General features: G+C 39.9%; 1 protein-coding gene across 3 annotated transcripts in view; it reads left to right on the top strand.

The window, feature by feature from the left end:
- ARHGEF12 (Rho guanine nucleotide exchange factor 12) overlaps positions 1 to 18,477 on the top strand; it is a 77,229-nt gene extending 58,752 nt beyond the window's left edge. For all 3 annotated transcript variants that reach the window (XM_075723129.1, XM_075723128.1, XM_009491355.2), the window contains 16 exons: positions 341 to 487; positions 1,315 to 1,400; positions 2,868 to 2,993; positions 3,803 to 3,917; positions 6,495 to 6,595; positions 6,844 to 6,921; positions 8,456 to 8,531; positions 8,945 to 9,112; positions 9,627 to 9,714; positions 10,668 to 10,757; positions 10,910 to 10,986; positions 11,366 to 11,593; positions 13,445 to 13,930; positions 15,661 to 15,974; positions 16,770 to 16,842; positions 17,451 to 18,477. In XM_075723129.1, the coding sequence (XP_075579244.1) occupies positions 341 to 487; positions 1,315 to 1,400; positions 2,868 to 2,993; positions 3,803 to 3,917; positions 6,495 to 6,595; positions 6,844 to 6,921; positions 8,456 to 8,531; positions 8,945 to 9,112; positions 9,627 to 9,714; positions 10,668 to 10,757; positions 10,910 to 10,986; positions 11,366 to 11,593; positions 13,445 to 13,930; positions 15,661 to 15,974; positions 16,770 to 16,842; positions 17,451 to 17,461 (2,264 nt within the window). In that variant the 3' untranslated portion in view covers positions 17,462 to 18,477. The remainder of the gene's footprint in view (positions 1 to 340; positions 488 to 1,314; positions 1,401 to 2,867; positions 2,994 to 3,802; positions 3,918 to 6,494; positions 6,596 to 6,843; positions 6,922 to 8,455; positions 8,532 to 8,944; positions 9,113 to 9,626; positions 9,715 to 10,667; positions 10,758 to 10,909; positions 10,987 to 11,365; positions 11,594 to 13,444; positions 13,931 to 15,660; positions 15,975 to 16,769; positions 16,843 to 17,450) is intronic.
- Positions 18,478 to 18,786: the final 309 nt, after the last annotated feature.

Below are 18,786 nucleotides of genomic sequence, written 5' to 3'. Positions count from 1 at the left end.
AAATGGAAAGTTACTACCAAACTTCATCTTCAAAGCTTCATCTCAGTTTCAGGTCTTGCAGTCCTGCAGAACACTCTGTGTGGCTATATGAGCTGCTAAGAGCTCACTGTTTCGGTGGAATTCTGAGTCACAAATCAATTGGCTCCTCTGTTCTTTCAAACATGGAAGTAGAGCAGAGCATGGCTCCATTCTGGAGCAAGCTGGAATGTGGGCCTGCAAGGGAAGCGTCGGTGAGGGAGACTTTTGTAGGTTCATTCTTCTGTTTGCTTCGCATTTGGATCCACATTGCCACACCTCTTTAAGTAGGTAGTTACAGTCCTGCTTTCCCCTCTCTCTTCAGAGTTGTTTTACACCGAGAGAGCTCATGTCCGCACGCTGAAGGTTCTGCATCATGTCTTCTACCAGCGTGTCACCCGGGAAGGGATCCTGAACTCCAGTGACAAACGGAAAATCTTTTCAAATCTGGAGGATATCCTTGGGCTTCATGGTAAGATCAGCTGAGGTGCCTTTCAGCTTTTGTAGCCTCCACTAGAATTCTGGATACAGATATATGAAAAATTTAAGCAAGTGACCCTGAAACAAGAGGCAACCTCGTACAATACTTCAGATGAAAGAGAATACTACAGCTGTTCTTCCTTTCGCACACACTTTTTCCATTTCTGATTTACAAAGATATTTTGATAAAGAATGCACGTGTCCAGTGTTTCAGATACTTGCTTTTTTCTTATCTGTGTACACAGACCCTCTTGTGCTGATTCATACTTTGATAAAAGAAGCAATGCTTTCATGAATGGTCTTTATGGGTCAACGTTCAAAACGTTACAACTGTTGTTCAAGAGAATTTGAAAACAAATCTGAAAAGATTGATGTCTTGCAGGTGGTTTTGAAGGGTGGCCCTTTCTAATTGTTTAGAGAAAGGACTGTTCAGAATCAGAATTTCAGCTCTGCCACTGAATAATCAGTTGTATAATTTCATGTAGGTGGCTTGAAATGTGTTCTACATTATTCCTCTGTTTTTAAAAGGGCAGTGATACTGAGCCTCAGAAATGATAAGACTGGAAAGGTTCTTAGGGGTCATTTGAATATAGGTGAGACAGAAGTGCAGTGGAGTTATATAACATTTTCTTAGATGTTCTGCTAAATTTATTGTGTTGCAGGACAATTTTTATTTTTTTAATTTAATTGAAATTATTGCAAATCTAGTCTTTTCCTAGAATACCTTTTATTTGAAAACAAATGCTGAAAATTAAGTAAACAATTCAAGGAATATTGATAAAATTCCCCCCCCCCCCCCCCCCTTTTTTTTTTTTTAAGTTGCATTGAACGATCAGATGAAAGCTGTCCGAAAAAGGAACGAGACTTCTGTTATTGGCCAAATTGGAGAAGATTTGCTGTCCTGGGTAAAATCCTTTTTTGCTTTCTTGTACTTGAAAATAATGTTTCATAGCATGACAGACAGAGCCAGAGGTTAATGAAGGTAATTCCCAGCTAATAGGAGCTGAAGGTCTTAGAGTTGCCATACTACAGAGCCAATACGGAGCTAGAAAATGAGGGTTGAAGGAAAGCAGGAAGAACTCATAGGATTTTCATTTGGCTAGAGATAAGAGTAATTTAAGGACGAAAAAATAATTTCCTTATGATGTGTGGGTAGTGTAGAAAAGGTAGCTTTGGAGACATAAAGATGAGAGTAGGTTTTTGAAAAATGTAGTAGCATAATTTATTTCGGTAGCACTGGAATATAAGTCTTGTGTTGCCCGTGGTGCACTTAAAAGATAGTTAAAAAGACTGGTTTCCAATCCTAGAATTTACATAGCTGAACCTTCTCAAATTTATAGCACTCTTGCAGGCTTCCTTTCTGAGATCCAAATGACAGGAGCAGGAGTAGTGTAGGTTCTTTAAAAAAAATAAATTCTCTCTTGGGAATCTCCCATTTTGTTGTTTGTTTTCAAGCCTACTTAAATTGGTCTTGAAGATTGATCTGCTTATTCTTTTCAGCTCTTCATGCAGAAGTCTCTTGTGGTGTGTTTTTTTATATCCCACTGTTTGTCTAGTATTCCAGAAAAAAGGGAAGGAAAAAAAATCAGATGTGGCTGGTAAAGAAACACCTCCAACTGTTTCAGTTCTCCTGTGTATTATGAAAAAGCAAGAAAATACTTGCTAGAGCAAGCTAGACCTTAAGCTAATAGTTGTGTGCCCTTGTGTAGTGTTCTGCCGAAGTGGCTAAAAAGCCACAGGATCTGATTCTCCAGAGTGAGTACTTTCAGGAGTTACTACGCTGCATCACAGACTGGCTAGCAGGAATGGGAAGAGTTGCAGTTGCAGTAACAGATTAACCATCTGTCATCTGTGGCACATTTCTCAGCCCTGCTCATGGCTATCATTTCCCCTAGCCATGTTTTCGTAATACTTTTGTTTAGGAAATAAGATGTTATGTTATATTCTGATGTTTAAGCATGGGTGTCCCTGGGAGGCAAGATGACCTTTGGTCTTGGTTTTGCTGACCAACAGTCTGGTAAATAATCCCTTGTCATTCATGTGAGTGCAGTTTTTTTCTGCTCTCTTTATGGCTGACAGTGGAGACACGGCACTGTATTCTCCCTCTGAATCAGCAGTGCATTTATGGAAAGGATTGAACCTGCTTGGGCTGGAGTCAGGAGAACTGTAGAGTTTGAGATGTAAAGGGGTTCCTCAGTAGACTGGGAAGACAAGGCCTTAAAAACAGGATGGAAATTACTTCTCATATTTTGCCAGTAATTCCTTTCTTCCCTAGCGAGACCAGTTCTGCTGCGTGGCTATAAGTCTGTTGAAAGTGGCACATGCTGGACTTGAGTCTATCTAAATTTGGCTTTCTTGGCTTTCTGGCACAGTTCAGTGGACCAGCAGAGGAGAAGCTGAAACATGCAACTGCCACGTTCTGCAGTAACCAGCCCTTTGCTCTAGAGGTCATCAAGTCACGCCAGAAGAAGGACTCTCGCTTCCAGACTTTTGTGCAGGTGAATTTTATGCAAGGGTTTGAGCTGCCTGAAGATGTGGCTGGTGGCCAACATAGCATAATGAACGGTTGTAGATAAAGGTATTATAATTAATGACATCATGTCTAACATTGTCTTCAGATTGGGATCATTTCCAATACTGTATTTATCTCTGCTAATCGTTTATGGAGGGAGGAGCCTTTAATTCTGGGGAACACAGAACGTCCTGATAGAATACAGGAAAGCACATGCTGTCCCAGGCAGGAGATGGCATCTCACTTGCAGTGGCTGTTTCCCAAGGATGAATACTTCTGTGGGGAAAACTGCTTATACTAGTGCAATTTTGATGCATGCCACGGGCGGAAGACAGATGATATACACCTATTCTGCCTGCCAGGAAAGGGGCTTTGGATACATGTGGCATTTGGAGTAGAGAACATTATCTTCATTACCACAGGCTGGGAAGAACTCCATAGTACAAGGGTTGAGGTTATATTGAAAAATGTACTGTAGTTTTGCTATAGTGTGAAAGCCTAAACTGATGTCTTCCCTGTATGGAGGTGACTGAGATTGATTGGGGATGGTACCAGGCCTCTGTGAGGTAATGAGGGAAGGAAGGTGCTGCTTTTGTGATGAGCCTTTGCTATATGTAATTGCAAATGGAGAGGGGATGTGTTGTCTGAATGATAGATCTTGGCATTTCTTGTCTTGTCTTTAATTACTGGAAAGTGAAGTAATAGACGTTTATGTGATAAATAGATGTTACATGTTCAGGTAATTATAGTCTTAATAAAAATGACAAATGTAGTTATTGTGCTGTTTAATTTTAGGATGCTGAGAGTAATCCACTGTGTCGCCGGTTGCAGCTGAAGGATATCATTCCTACAGAAATGCAGAGGTTGACTAAGTACCCCCTTCTGCTGGATAACATTGCTAAGTACACAGGTAAAGCCTTTCCACTAGGGTTTGTACATGCATCTCCGCAGGTTTTCTAGGCAAACGTGATTTCAAAGCATGTGTTCTTCGAAGAACAGTTCAATTTCATGGGTCACCATGTGTTTTCATTGTGACCTCACTGCTGCCTTCCACACGTGAGGGCAGGTTAAAAAAAAAATAAGAAGAAGAATAAAAAAAACCTAGTCTTTGTTTCTAAAACTAAATTAATGTTCCTTCTTAGGGGAAAAAAAGGGAAATTCAATGTGAAATAAGCGAATGACAGTCTGCATTGGGTTGTTGTGTATGTGGAGTGCAATATAATCATTTAAATGTAGTTTTAAAAAGTTAGGGGAGGGGAACGCTAAAGTTTTGAAGATAAACCACTCTGTTTATGGAAGTTACTGGCAAAACAACTTCATTTTCTGTTAGTTTTTGAAGAAAGAAACCAGGAATTCCTGACTGTCTCCTCTCCACCCTCCAGTTCCTAGCCTGTTTCTTAGTTTTATACTGACTATTACTGTTATTAATGAGTTTTAATGATTATGACAACTAAACGGAAGTGAAGAAAATATTTTCTCTGCACTCTTATATTTCTGATTGCATAGGAGTATGTGATAATGTCAATAGCTGGAATTACATTCAGAAGAAAAAGAAACAGAGGAAAAAGAATGGGTATTGTCTAACTCTTCCTTATTACATGCTCTTAGCAACCAAAACTTTAGGAACTTACTGAGAGGCAAGTTGCATTTGTGCTGTTGCTTTGAATAGTCATTAGCGTGCCTGTTCTTTCTGTAATTTTCTAGATATTTTTAACTCCTTTCTATAATTTTGAAGAAGGAAATAACTAGGAAGGATTCAGTCAATAAAGATAATACTCTATTTGTTTCAATAAATTGGTTTTCAATAATAAATATGCTCTGATAAACATATTTTTTTTCTTGATTTCAGGACATTAAGATACCTAAATCAAACTATTAAGAGAAAACACATTTAAATGAATTCCAATTTTCATGTAGATATATTTGGGAGAGAAAAAGAATAAGATCTTCAATAACAGAAATCCCTAATAGTCCATTACTAACATAAGCATGTGAAGAATGAAGAATCTAATAAAAACCTGTCAAGTTGTGCCATTGCTTAAACAAGCTTGGATAGACATAGCACATTCTTCTGAGCAAGGAAGAAAAAAAGGAAAGTATTATAGAATCTCAGCAAAAATCATGTAGTGTTAAGGCTTATGGCAAATCAACATGTTTCTTTAAGAAGAGAACAAAAAGCAGATGATACAGAACAAATTGATTTTTTTAAGGTCAAGGTTTTCTTTTTATTGACCAAGGGTGGTTTTTTGTTGTTTGGGTTTTTTAATCAATCCTCAGTACTATTTGTTCAAACTTACCAATATCTGGGGAAAATGTGCAGTCAGTGCAATCTGACCTACACCCCTAAAGTCTGATATAAAACAAGCTTAATATAAGAATTTTGGATGTTATCAATATAATGTCAACGAAGAATTTGAAGGACATTGAACTTGGAAAGAAATACTTTCCTACATAATAGACACCAACAGAATCTTAATCTTCCTCATCTGTTGAATCTGTAAAGCACTACAGAACGTTTTCATGTTCCTGCAGAGGGTGGAGTGCAGCTAGGATGTGTTACGCTGGAAGATATTTCCAGCATAACAGGCAAAAACATGATTAATAATACCATGAAATGCCTTTTCAGGTTTACTAGCAGATACCTGCTGCAGTGTAATTTCATTACTCTTGAAAAATATACTGCATTTACAAGTTGACTCTAATCATGTGCTACTCCATTATCCTTGATGTACTTGTTTATTTGCCTGTTAACTAAATTCTTAATGTGGCTTGCGGTAGTGAGAATTGGTGGGGTTCACATGTGTCTATCTGCGTATGATCAAGTGTCATTGGCTGGAAACATAAATCTTGTTTGTTCTTGCTGTAAGAGAAGACTGGTTTTTACAATCAGTCTGCATGAATGTAGCCAGAGATGCTTTTTTCCTAAGCTGTTAAAATAAATACAGGCTATCTGGATGGAAGAAGTTACTATGTAACACATTTTTTTGGTATTTTGCATTATGTTTCTTTGTCTGTTTCTCTCTCTTCCAAAATAAATAAATAAAAAGGATTGCGGGAAACACAGAAGCCAGTAGTCAGTTGCCGAATCCTGGGACTTTGGCTAGCTGGCTGTGTGTGATCTTAAAGATTGACCCCGAGACTCTCTTTGTATCACGGTGGAATCTTACTAAACTTTTTAGATTCCTCAGGATACGTCTCAGATTGTTGTTTGTGAATAGATGTCACAAGCCCCTCAAAAAAGGGAGAATAACAAGTACTGTGCTGTGTACGGTGATCATCAGAGGCTGGTGTCTTGTGCAGAGCAGAATGAATTCTGTCACAAATCTACTTTTGTCATGTCACCTTTGAAATGCAGTGCTTTTGTTGATGGGCTGTTCTGAGAATTTAAGTTCTCTTTCTCAAATTTGAGGTCAGCAAACTGCACTAGATTTCTGACTTCTTCAGCCTTTATTGGAAAGCATTATTACATGTTCTTTTTCTCCTGCAGAACTGCCTGAAGAGAAAGAGAACGTGAAGAAAGCAGCAGATCATTGTCGTCAGATCCTTAACCACGTGAACCAGGCTGTCAAAGAGTCTGAGAACAAGCAGGTAGGAGGTGAACGGGGTGAGCATCAAGGGTTGGGGAAAAGAGAGTTGAAGGGCAGCAAGCTGTTTGACACCTAGAGTCTCTGTACTGGTGACTTTGTATTGTGCTGAAAGATGGGTTTTGGCACAAGTATTCCTGTAAGAGGAATCCCGGGCATTTGGGAACATGTGGAAGTATTCGTGACTGCCTGCACTCCTATGCTAGTGAGTTTCACTAATCAAAGTGACCATCTTCATTACATTTTCTGCAGCATTTGGAAGATTATCAGCGTCGTCTCGACCTGTCCTACTTGAAGCAGTCTGAGGATCCCATGATGGATGAGTTCAGGGTGAGTGACAACACTGAAGCAATCTCTGTGCAACCCTGTTGTTCAGTTTGTGGCGCTTTCTACTACAGTCTTCTGATTGTACAATCAAATGGTCTTTGGAGATAAATGTTTCTGTACAAAAATTAAAGCCATTAGTCTCCGAAATTTGAGTTTTGCTGCCTTCCTGAAGATCTCTGTGGATCTAACAGTTTGGTTCTGCAGACAGAAGTGTTGATGAAGCTTGTAAGTTCTGTGAAACAAATCTTAATGGTCTGCAAGCTAATGCACTTCTGTATCACGTAAGAGAGAGCTTTTGGATGATAAATCTTATTATGGATACACATCTCACATGATCGCATGTCTTAGGTGTGCTGTTGGAACTGGGGAGGCCTTGGGGAGCCACGAGGTATAGCAATGCAGTTGGCTTTAAAAGAAGAGCTCGTATGCAGGCTGATTTGTATAGGAGATCCACAGGTATAGCCAAATAAAGTTTAAATCCAGTGCTAAAAGTACTCTGTTTCAGGGCCCTGTAAATTCTTGCAGTCACATTAGTGAAGCTGGTTACTTGCTGTCAACATCCTTGGAGCAGGACTAATTTTATGAAACTTCCATGTTTCAAGTGGATGATGACAACCAATAGGCACTTGCAACTTGAAACAAATCTTTTTATTTTTTTCTTTCACACATGTTCCAAGTAGGTAGCTTCTCCACAAGGAATCTTCTCCCTTCGCTTCTGCACCTTTTCTTCATGATTTGGTACTTTATTCCCAGTTCTTAATTTTTGCCACTGTCTATTCCTGTGTCTTGTATAGATTCTCTGTTGTTTATTTATCAGTCCCCCGTCTTCTCCAAAGTCAGTGTGCGTCCAAAGAAATTCTTATGTGAAGTCTCCTCTATAAAACTGTGTCGTGTATCCTTCCACAAATAAACTTGCAAGCATTTAGTTAGGAAATGAAGAACTTGCTGCCAGTTCTGAAATCTTGCTGTCATTGATTGTAGACTCTGCGACTTGGAAGGAATGACTTGTGAAAATTGTCACTTCTGCTTGCCTGCAGATCTAAATGTCACAAGCACTGAAATGACTGAAGAATCTATTGACATTATAAAGTCCATCAGATCATTGGAATGATTTGTATATCAATATATCATTTGTAGGCACACTTGACTTGCAAATTGAGTGCTGAAGCGTTAACCAGTTGTAACATTAGAACGACAAACTTTGTATGGGATATTGGAAAAACTCCTCCTAGAAATCAGACAACAGCCTAATGCCTTAGTAGCTTGACTTAGTACAAAAATTCTCTACGTTGTGACCCCAGCATCTGCCAAAGAGCAGTGAATGAGGAAGAGCGGTAACAAACACCTCTCACAAGATTTTTGGTTTACAAGCATACCCTACTCCTGCTCCACAGTTCTTTTTCCAGACTGAGTTTAGCTGCCTGTCTCCAAACTGGAGTGCCTGTTCTAGCCTTCCCTCTGACATTCCCATGCTTTACCATTGCTTGCTTCCACAGAAATTTCATAGTGCTACTTTTTTTCTTTCCCCTGGTGACAGAACTTGGATCTAACGAAGAGAAAAATGCTTCATGAAGGACCTCTAATTTGGAAGGTTAATCGTGACAAAACTATCGGTGAGTTCTATTCCATCAGCTGACTTAAAAGTTAGGTTTGTGTGTGTTTGCTGAGAAGGAGAGAAAAAGAAAGCATTTCTGCAGCTTCCAATTATGATTCTTACTGCCACTTATAATAATGCCTGTGTGTTTCTTAGAGCTGATTAAATTATTCTTGTCAATTCTGAAATGTGCTGGAGTATCATTAAGGCCATGCAGGGACACAGCAGTCAGTCATGAGATGATCCAATTCCATCTGTAGCTTTCTGCTGTAGTTTTGATGAGGAAGATTTGCAAGCTTTGCCTAGAATGGCACAGCACTGATTACTGCCTCTGCATGAGTAATCAAAAATGCAGCCTTTTTCTTTCTGCAGGGGTGTGATATAAAACCATGAATCTTTAACTCATTCTGGGTTCCTTTGCACTCTGTGCAGATCTCTATACTCTGCTTCTGGAGGACATTCTGGTGCTGTTGCAGAAACAAGACGATAAACTGGTGCTGAAGTGTCACAGTAAAATCTTGGCATCGACAGCTGATAGTAAACACACCTTCAGTCCTATCATCAAATTGAACACCGTTCTGGTTCGTCAGGTGGCAACAGGTCAGTGTAACCAATTGAGAAAGCAAAAGAGGAAGCCAAAAACGAAGACTAGATCCGTTGAGGATAGACGTTTTTGTCTAGAGTTCCAGAGTAGAACATAGAAAAATGTGTAGGCTTAATTCTTGGTTGTCCAACATCTTGCTTTGTATGTACAAACTGTTTAATTTCTTTGCATCAGTAATAGGCATGGCTTGAGTTTTAAATAGATTTCTAAATTTAAGTACTCTGATTGTATTAGATGAAAGGTACTCTAGAAATTATTAGGAGGGAAAAGAGGAGAAATAAATCTGTTTCAAAATGGTTTGGGCGGTAATGGCTCTTTTCTTTAAGGACTAGCAGATGAATTTCCTGGATAGGGAAAGATTGATATTTGTATATTACAGTGTTGGAGGGTTATCTCATGAGCTCTTCTTTCATTGCTTCTGGTTGGGGTTATGTGCAGTTTTAGGAATTTTCAGAAAGCTATGTGGGACAAGGCATCAAGTTAAATTCTTCCCTCCCTGTGTTGCTTCAGATAACAAAGCTTTCTTCGTCATCTCCATGTCAGAAAATGGCGCTCATATTTATGAACTGGTGGCACAGACTGTTTCAGAAAAGAATGTGTAAGTAATTGTTTCAGCTCCATCTGCTGCTTGATTTGTTGTACTTGAGAGATCTTTTACATCTGTTTGCATGTAGTAAGTGTGCAGGTGTTCATGAATTACCTGAGTTCATTCTCTAAGCTTAGCTGAAAAGAGCTCTGTTGGCCTATGTAGGAAGTATCCAAGGATAGTCTCTCCCAGCTTGTAAAATCGGGGGTGGGGGGGTATATACACATACATTAGTGAGCGTGTGTGTGTATATGTATACACACATATGTATTTAAAAACACCCCATATGTACACTCAATGCTTCTGTTGTTGCTTGGTGTCTGGCTCAATCCAGCCCCTTTTCTGACCTCAAAAATGCTTTTCTTTACCCTTGCAATTCTGGTCTTATGTGACTGACTGCCAGATACGTAACTGAAATAATCCTGCATCTTCATGCAGAACCAGTTAGCCTTGCAGACTTTGATATTAGCATCATAAGCACCCCAATGCATGAATTTGATTCCCTAGCTAAACACTTTTTTCCTCTTTGGTAGAAATGCTTTTCTTTTAAAGTATAAGCAGGGCATAGACTTATTTGTATGATACACAGCAACTGTTCTAGTGTGTCATATATGAAACTCTTCAGTAATATGTGAAATGTTACTTAATGCTTTGTATATATTTATATATAAAATAACTGCCTCACCTGACTACCCCCGCTAAGGTCCTGTCCTTCATTTCCTTCTGCTGAAGAATATCCTGGTGAGGTGAGCATTATGCTGTGGTGCTTCACTTGTGGCTGCAGGGTATTACTGAGGAAATGAATGTAACAGACTTTTAAAAAAAAAAAAAAATTCTGTTGATAAGAAAAGCAGTAATAAATAGTAAATAAATAAATAATAAAGCTGGATTTAAGAGGTGTTAAATAGAGAAGTATTCATTATGCTTCATGTCTTGCATGTTTTTATTCGATGTTTCTACTGCAGATGGCAGGACCTTATAGCTCAGATGGCAGGGACGGTAAAAATGGGGAGTACCAGAAGAGTGATTCCATTACCACAGTCAGGACCGGGCGAGTAAGTAAAAGTAGCTGGAGGAGGAAGGGCTGTTTTTTCTTTCTCCAGTACCCCTTCTTCTGCTCAAAGAGTGCCAGCCAAAGCATGGATTCTCATGCAGCGATTCAGATATATGTGACTAAAAGAATGTGTTCGTTCTTTCCTCCCTGCAGAGAAGAGCGTGAAGAAGAGGAGCAGCAGAAGCTCAAAGAGCAGCATGACATTCCTGCCAGTAGTCTACAAAGTCCAGGTAAAACAGTGGTCCAGGTAAATAGTATCAGTAGATTAGCTACATGGAGTGCAAATGTGCCAAGCCATATTCCTTGTGGCTTGGGGGTCTTTTGGTAGCTTTGACATTTTTCTGGAAAGGAATGATTTCATTACAAGTCATGTGGAGAAGTGATACTGAACCTCTTGAAAACGTACCTCTTACTATTTCCATCTGTTTTATGAATTGATGGGAAAGATTCTTTTTTCCCCCTGGAAAGAATTGGCCTTTTACCAAGCCCATGCTCAAGAGCTGTACTTTTTAGTGTTTTCAGAGATTTCTGCATGAAGCACAATTTTCTGCAGTTTATCATCTATTTGACATAGTTGTTTAACCTGGTTGCATGTTTTCTGTTTACTAGATAAAGATTTGGGCCTTGAATCTCCCTTAATACTGAATGCTCCGTCTTCTTCACCCATCATGTCTGAAAAGTCCAAGGTAGAAAGTCTTCTTGTGTCAGAAAGACAGTTCGATAAAGTGCAGCAGGCAGACCTGACGCTTAAAGATTCTTCTGCATGCTATGAACACACAACCACCAGTTTACCTTCAGTATCAGAAGGGCAGTGGGCACTGGATGCATTAAGGAACTGTAAGTAGCTGTGGGCAGTGTCTGGTGGGATGTGATTTGGAGATGGAAATTGTTGGGTCAACCATCTAAATCAATGAGCTAAAATAAAATCTAAAGCCCATTTCTATTAAATATCAATTCTTTCTGTGCTGTAGATCACAGCATAGCAAAACAAAATGGATCTGACATCAAGGAATTCTAAGTTCTAAATTCATATACTGGCCCTTTCTTTGGCTTTAGGCATCTCATTGTTTTTCTGTGGTTTTCCCATGTATAAAATGATGGTGGTAATGAATTGTTACTTACTGTCCATGAAGAGCTTTGGTGACAAAATTATATTGCAGAACCTTGTGCAGTGCTGTACAGTGCCACTGCTAGTCAGCAGGTTTTTTAAAAGACAGTGCAGTTAGCCTGTGGACTTATTTTCATAGCACTGGAGCAGAATAGGAGAGGTTGCATGAGTTGCAGAATATGATTTTGCATATTTTTTTGTAAAATCCTGCAAACAATATTGGATATATGTGAGCTTGACAAAGTCTAGGTTCAGATTTTCTGAGGACTTTGGAGGTGGTTGGATATAATTAGATCAACACTTGTGTGTGATGAAAAGAAATTCTCCTGATGGACAGATTATTCTGTAAAATTGTTTCCAGAAGATTTTTAATCATTTCTTCTGTTCTCCAGTATACCTCCTTTCAGAGGAAGAATGCAGGACTGTGCAACCTACTTGATCAGATCTAGCAGTGTAATTCCTAAATATAACTTCCTAAAATTTGAATGAATTCATTAATCCATATATCTCTTCTTGGCAACTCTGAAAGGGACATGAAGTCCCTCAATTGCAATTGTACTTGGAGGAATAGTCTGTATTGCTTCTCTGTGGGTCATTTGCTTTTACCAAAATGCAGAGCATTCATATCCTTGGCCCGAATTCCCTCTTCCATCTCTCTATACAAGTAATGACAGTTCTCTGCAATCTAATAGTTTATTTTGGATCTTTTGATCCATTTATGTTTCTCCCTCTTACAGGATTCAGAGTTCTTTTCTAATTCTGGGTGCTGTACAAATGTTCTTGGTACTTGTTTTCAGAGACCAGTGATAAGATAATCTTAGTCTGTGGGGCGTGTAAAGATAGTATTAATGACCTAGCATCTCATGACTATTCAGACTTAAAAGAGCAGCCCTCTAACAGCAGCAGTGGGTCACTCGCATTTTGACAAGAGCCTTCCACTTAGATGACTGTTCTGTTGTGTGAAATCATAGCTTATCTTGGGTGTTAACATGAGCATTATATGGTGAAAATGAACAGTGTTCTTATGTGCTTGACAGTATCATATTTTTGTTTTGAACAATGTGTCCTTATTATGAAGTGTTTGGTTGGGATAATTTGAGATCTAAAGGAATGTGGGTTGAAGTTCAAACAAGCATAAATTTGCATGAAATTTTAGGGAAAATGTGTCTTCATTTTTTTTGATCTGTCATTCCAAAGTTGAGTGGAATATTCTCAATGTGCTTGTTTCTCGGGTGGGAATCCCTTATTATGGCCATAGTTTTTAGTTCATTTGAGGGCATGGGTAAAACCCGGGCACTCACCTGCACTGCGGCTCACTGGCTGGATAATGTCAGTAGGTGGTTTCTCTGTTTTTCCCTAAGCAAGATGGAACTTGTACTGACATGTTTGCTCTAGCTTTAAGGGAAAATGTGGAGTAAGGCTTCAGACCTTACATATTTAGTTTTATCCCTGTTTTTCCTACCAAGAGCAATGAGATGGATGGCTGCTATGAGATTCACTTTTTTGAAACGTGTCTAGTTTAATCACTGTTGGGGAGGTTATGGTCTGTGAAGCCTTGTGAACGTTCTCTCTACTTGCAGTGGGCTTGCTGAAACAATTGTTGGTACAGCAGCTTGGCTTTTCTGAGAAGGGGACCCTTGAAGACTGGCAGCGCTTTCCCAGGTTTAGGACCATTTCTCAAGAAGCCCAAACGGGGAGTGGAAGTGATTCTGGACTACAGCACTCTGACAATAACAAACTTCACCAGCCTGGAACAGACAGAATGCTTCCAAGAACCGGAACTAATGAGTCCACAGCTAGTTATGGCCTCCGGACTTCAGCTGAATCGCCAGCTTCAGGGGATGCCATGCAGCTGATAGTGAGAGACCCCAGATCTAGTAGTAACTTAGCAATAGACCGCATGAGTATGAATCTGGAGATCTCAGCCACAGAGCTGGAAGGGGTGGGTGCTGATGAAAGTGGGGAGCATTTTTTTGATGCTCGAGAAGCTCACAGTGATGAAAATCCATCTGAAAGTGAACTAATGGAAAGGAAGGAGGAAGAGGATGTGCAAATACGGATCTCAGGTGAGCATATTTCATTCACTCATTGCATGATAGCCTTTCCAGATTTGGTATTAGAGACTTGAGTTCGGTTTTAAATAGAAGATACTAAAGAAAATCACAGTATGTTGTCCTCTCTTGCTTATATGGTATAGGACATTTAAAGTTAACTCTCAGTCCTTGACAGTCATTTTAGCTCTGGAAAGGGCTGTGCAAACATGTACCTAATGAATTCTCTATTTTATGAAAGCAGAAGCTGAAATACTGTGGGGTTAATACGCTGTGACAGACTGTAATTACAGAGGCATGGGCACAATGCAACCTCTTGATTGCGGTTGCCACTGGACCACTTTATCTCTCAACTGACTGTTGGGACCTGTAGGGAAAACGTTTTCCCTGAAGGCAAAGCACTTCCTTAGTCTGTACACACAGAGCCCCCATGACTCATGCTATTTTGTGGATACTGTGTTGGCTTCTTCTGAGCAAGCTTCAAAAAAGAAACTTACAGTTTACCTTTGCACTGTTAATTGTCTCCTGCAGCCTTACCCCAGTCTGAAGATCTTAAAAGCTTACTATTTTTGTTATTTCTATTATTATTACTACGTATGCTATATTTGGCAGTTACCTGAGCAGCATCTCAAAGTATATCTCTTCTAGCCTTCAAGAACGTTGTAGAGCTGTTAACTCAGCAGAAAACTAGCTCTAAGACAGCAGCTGTGAGCACTTTCATGGGATTTTGCACGCTTTCCGTTTGGAAAGTCCTGTGATTTTGATCAGCTGACGTCGTGACACTGCATTAGATTTAGCACACAAGTTGAGCTTTATCTCATGTGCATGTTGTAGTAGAAGTAGCTACTAGTAGGTCGATTCTATATGACTATTAGTCTTGAAATCTCTTACCCATAAATATGCTTTTTGTTAAAAATTGGATTCTACCAATGTGAATAAGCCAATTTGTGACTGTCTGAATGCTGCCTTCCAACTACATATTGAAAATCATTTTTCTTTGCCTGAATTACTGAGATGTTAAATTATTAAAACTGTGGCAACAACTTGAAGCATCTAATTTATTTGTCACCTCTTACGCTGTTTACTTTCTTAACTGTGCAGGGACATCAAAATTAGATTCACCTGGTTTTAGTCAATTCTGATTCCACATGCTAGCTTTGCTGTAATACAGTAGTGAAATTATTTAATATAATCCTATTGCTAGGTGCAGGTTGTAAAAGCATTTCTATCTGTAATTGCTTTACCTTTTAACATACCATCAGTGAGCTAAATTCTAACGGTAACCCATCTAAAAGCATCCCCAGTACCGTAGGACTTGATGATCTTAAAGGTCTTTTCCAACCTAAACGATGCCATAGCTTACTGTAGCTAGTTAGTGGAGGTTAGAAATCTAGCAGTCTGATTTGTTGGGTGCCATTAGTGTAAGTGCAGGGTTTTCAGACATTATAATAGAAACACAGATTTTGGAAAAACAGGAAGGTAGGTGATTAGCTCATCTAATCATGTAATTCTCAAACTGCAGTCCAAAAACCAGCCATGCTTTCTGAAGCCCAATTCAGAACCAAACTAGTCTGGTCTGATATAATCACTATTCTGTGTGGTGTCCATAAATGCTTTTTCTTACCCATTTTAAGATTTCTCAGGAGATGGGCTTCTTGCCACTTATCTTTCTTAAAGTCTACAGTTCAGCGGTTCTTGGTGATTATTGAGCTGGAGGTGTTAGTAAAAAGCTGTTCTCTTAACAGGAAATTATTTGATCCTTGATGGATATGGAACAGTGCAGGAGAGCTCCACAGATGAGGAGGTATCGTCTCTAGTTCTCCAGTACACTGCGGGTGGCCACACCTCTTTGGACTCTGCACAGCAGCAGCCACTTTCCCCACGGGACACCCAGTCAGATGGAGGAAGCTCCCCGTTTGCTGAGGAGATGATGGCCTCACGCTGGGGGGGAGTGGAAGAGTCCTGCTCATTTGTAGCAAGCCCTCACTTCTCTATAGAGTCACGTGTGCGGATGATGCAGTATATTCAGAAGATCGAGGATGACCTTGAAAAGTTAAAGGTATACTGTGTTTCTGTTTGCAGTATCAGGATTTTCGTATTCCTTTGGTTTTGTTTTAGAAAAGAGCTTGAAAATAATTTTGAGGGGGAAGAAAGGCAGCCATGCCTTTTTTTTGTCTTTGGTTCTTATCTCTGGAAGCTTTTTGAAGCAGAAACTTGGTGCTGTTTTGCTTGCAGTATGTTGCGCGTTATGAGAAGCAAATAGTTCTGCTAGAGCTAGTGAGTATATCTATTGCTTTGATTTGAATTTGGAGAGATTCCTGAGTGATAGGACAAAACTGATGCAAGTCTGCAACAATGAAGTTTTGAGGGGGCCGCTGACATAAGGAACATGAATTCCTGACATAAAAAGACTTATCAAATCTGTTGCATTCTGCTGCTAATGTCAAATGAGGGTGCTAAGTTGCAGTAGACCAATAATGAGGTTTTTAGCCTCACTATATTCAAAATGATATTTTGTATGTGATGGGGATTCTCTATACATAATAGCCATTGCTGTAGAAGGTTTATAGTATTTTGATGTATGAGACATACTAAGATGTTAAGTCAGTAGCCAGCCTTTAATTTAACTGAAATCTGAAAAGAAAGTGGAATATTGCATGCAAATGGAAAGCCTGATAAAGATGCTGATAAAGGAGCTGAGATCCATTGTGGGTCACTGTAGCAACATGGCTGATTCCAGTCCACTCACATGCCCTGAAACTTCTCTTTTCCCATTTGAAGCCCTCTTTGTTCACTTGGTAAATAGAGAAAGAGCCACTTGAGTTTTGGGGGGTTTTTTGGTTTTGTTTTTTAGGAGGTTGAGGAAGACTACACCATTCTGCGACGCCAAGGGCTGGCTGGATCAGCCTCCACGGGAGAGCACTCAGGTACGCAACCAGACTGTCTGTAATTGGTAGAGTATACCACGCTGGCTTCAGACATTAAACAAAGAGCACAAAGTCTCAAAGTTATTAATGTTTCACACACACACACAAAAAAGGTTTCACCTCCTTCAGCAGCTCTCACAGGGCTGACACCATGCTGATTCCAAGAAAGATTAGTGGAATCCATTGAGACTCACATGTGCAGAGGAGCTTGTTCCTTCCTCTGAAAAGGTTTTTTGCAAGCTGTTTCACCCCTACCTGCCAAAGACCTATATCTCGGGATGTACAACTTCTCTTTCAAAGAAGGCTAGAAGGAAGATTTTTGAACGTGTAAAATGATTACAGTCTGTCTTTTCTTTCTCTGGGTTGTCTCTGATACTGTGTAAAGTGGTTGCCATGGGTCCCTTTAAATTGGCCTTAGGCATCCTAGAGATGTAATTGCTGGAATTATTAACAAAGGTCTTAAGGTTAAATGGGTGTGCTGTCTCTCACATAACACGCTTTCTCTGCTAGTACTAGTGTTCAGAAATGTTAGGCATTCATCTCTCATTGCACCCCCTCTCTCTCACCACCCCCCTTTTTTTTCTTTTTTTTTTTTTCCCCTCCTTCAGACAAAAGCTAGTCATGTTTTCAAGAGTGGCTGAAGATTGGAGGAAGAGTATCAGGACACAGCACCCGCTGTCTTCCTTGTGGACTCTGAGACAAGAGGGTTTGGACCATCCAAACGTGAACCATATTCTAGCAAAGTGGGCATGGGGTGCTTTTCCTGTGGGGCATCTGCACTATCTTGTCAGCGAGGGAGTCTATTCTATTCTGCTCCTCTCCTTGCTACCAGAAATTTTTCAGAACAGAAAAACCAAACCAAATGTACAGAGCTTTGGGTGTAGGATATAAAAATGTATTTAGACATTTAAAAAAAAAAAAAAATCAATGTATTTATTTGACTTCATTCCGTGTATCAAAAGCACATTTTAATTTTTTAATCTGCCTTTTTTGTTCTATTTTAATGGGGTAGTGACAGTTCTAGCCCTCTGCATATAGTACACCCTGCCTGCCACTGCTCCTGAACCAAAAGTCAGGTCTAAGGGGAGAGGGTGTGCCTATATGCAAGTGTATCTTTACTTCACTGGACTGGACACTGCACTCCCTGCTGGCAATCAAACTGCCATGCGAAGAGCTACTTATGAAGGTGTTAGGATGACTCGTGGCTGGATCTGTATTCAACAATTGCATGGGAACTGCTCATGTCACCACATGTGTAACAAGAATTTTCCATGCACTAAATAGCCAGGCACTTGAGATGGGCAAATTTTCTTTTTCCCCTCTCCCATTAGGGGTCTCCTTTGTTGACATGCAAGATTGGACTGGGAGAGGAGAAAGATAGGTTTAATTTTTTCTTGACTTTGTTGGCTTTGATCATTGTCTCCTTTGTAAAGTGATAAAAATACTTGGACCTGCAGCACTTTTGTAACTCTTCTCTGGATCGAAAAGAAAAAATGCAAACCCAGAAGTGTTTCAAAGATGTGGGGCAGATCTGCCCCTGATTCACTACTGAATGAATAAGGGCTGCCATTTGAGTTAGCCACAGGTACTGCTGATTATAGGGCCAGTAAGTTTTAGTACCTGAAAGTATGTCTTGCTGAGGGCTTGGGGTGGGTTTGGGGGTTTTTTTGGGGGGTGGGGTTGGGTTGCGGGTGGGGTTTTTGTTTTGTTTTTTAAACTGATTTGTGCCAATGTGTTCTCACTGAAACAGAGATGTGCAAAACAAAGAAGGCTGAAACAGCTCTTTAGTACTTCCGTAGGCCTGCTCGAATGGGTTTTCCTGTTGGAATTCCTTCCAGTCTGGGAACAAGGTGATAACTATCAGGCTACCAGTAGAGCTAATGCTGGACGGCCTAAGCTGGCGGTGCCTCTGCTCTGAAGTTGGTCCTAGGGCAGGCACTTCCT

This window comes from Pelecanus crispus, chromosome 19 (genome assembly GCF_030463565.1).
Source record: "Pelecanus crispus isolate bPelCri1 chromosome 19, bPelCri1.pri, whole genome shotgun sequence".
Lineage (NCBI taxonomy): Eukaryota > Metazoa > Chordata > Aves > Pelecaniformes > Pelecanidae > Pelecanus > Pelecanus crispus.
This window is presented reverse-complemented; position numbering and strand designations above follow the sequence as displayed.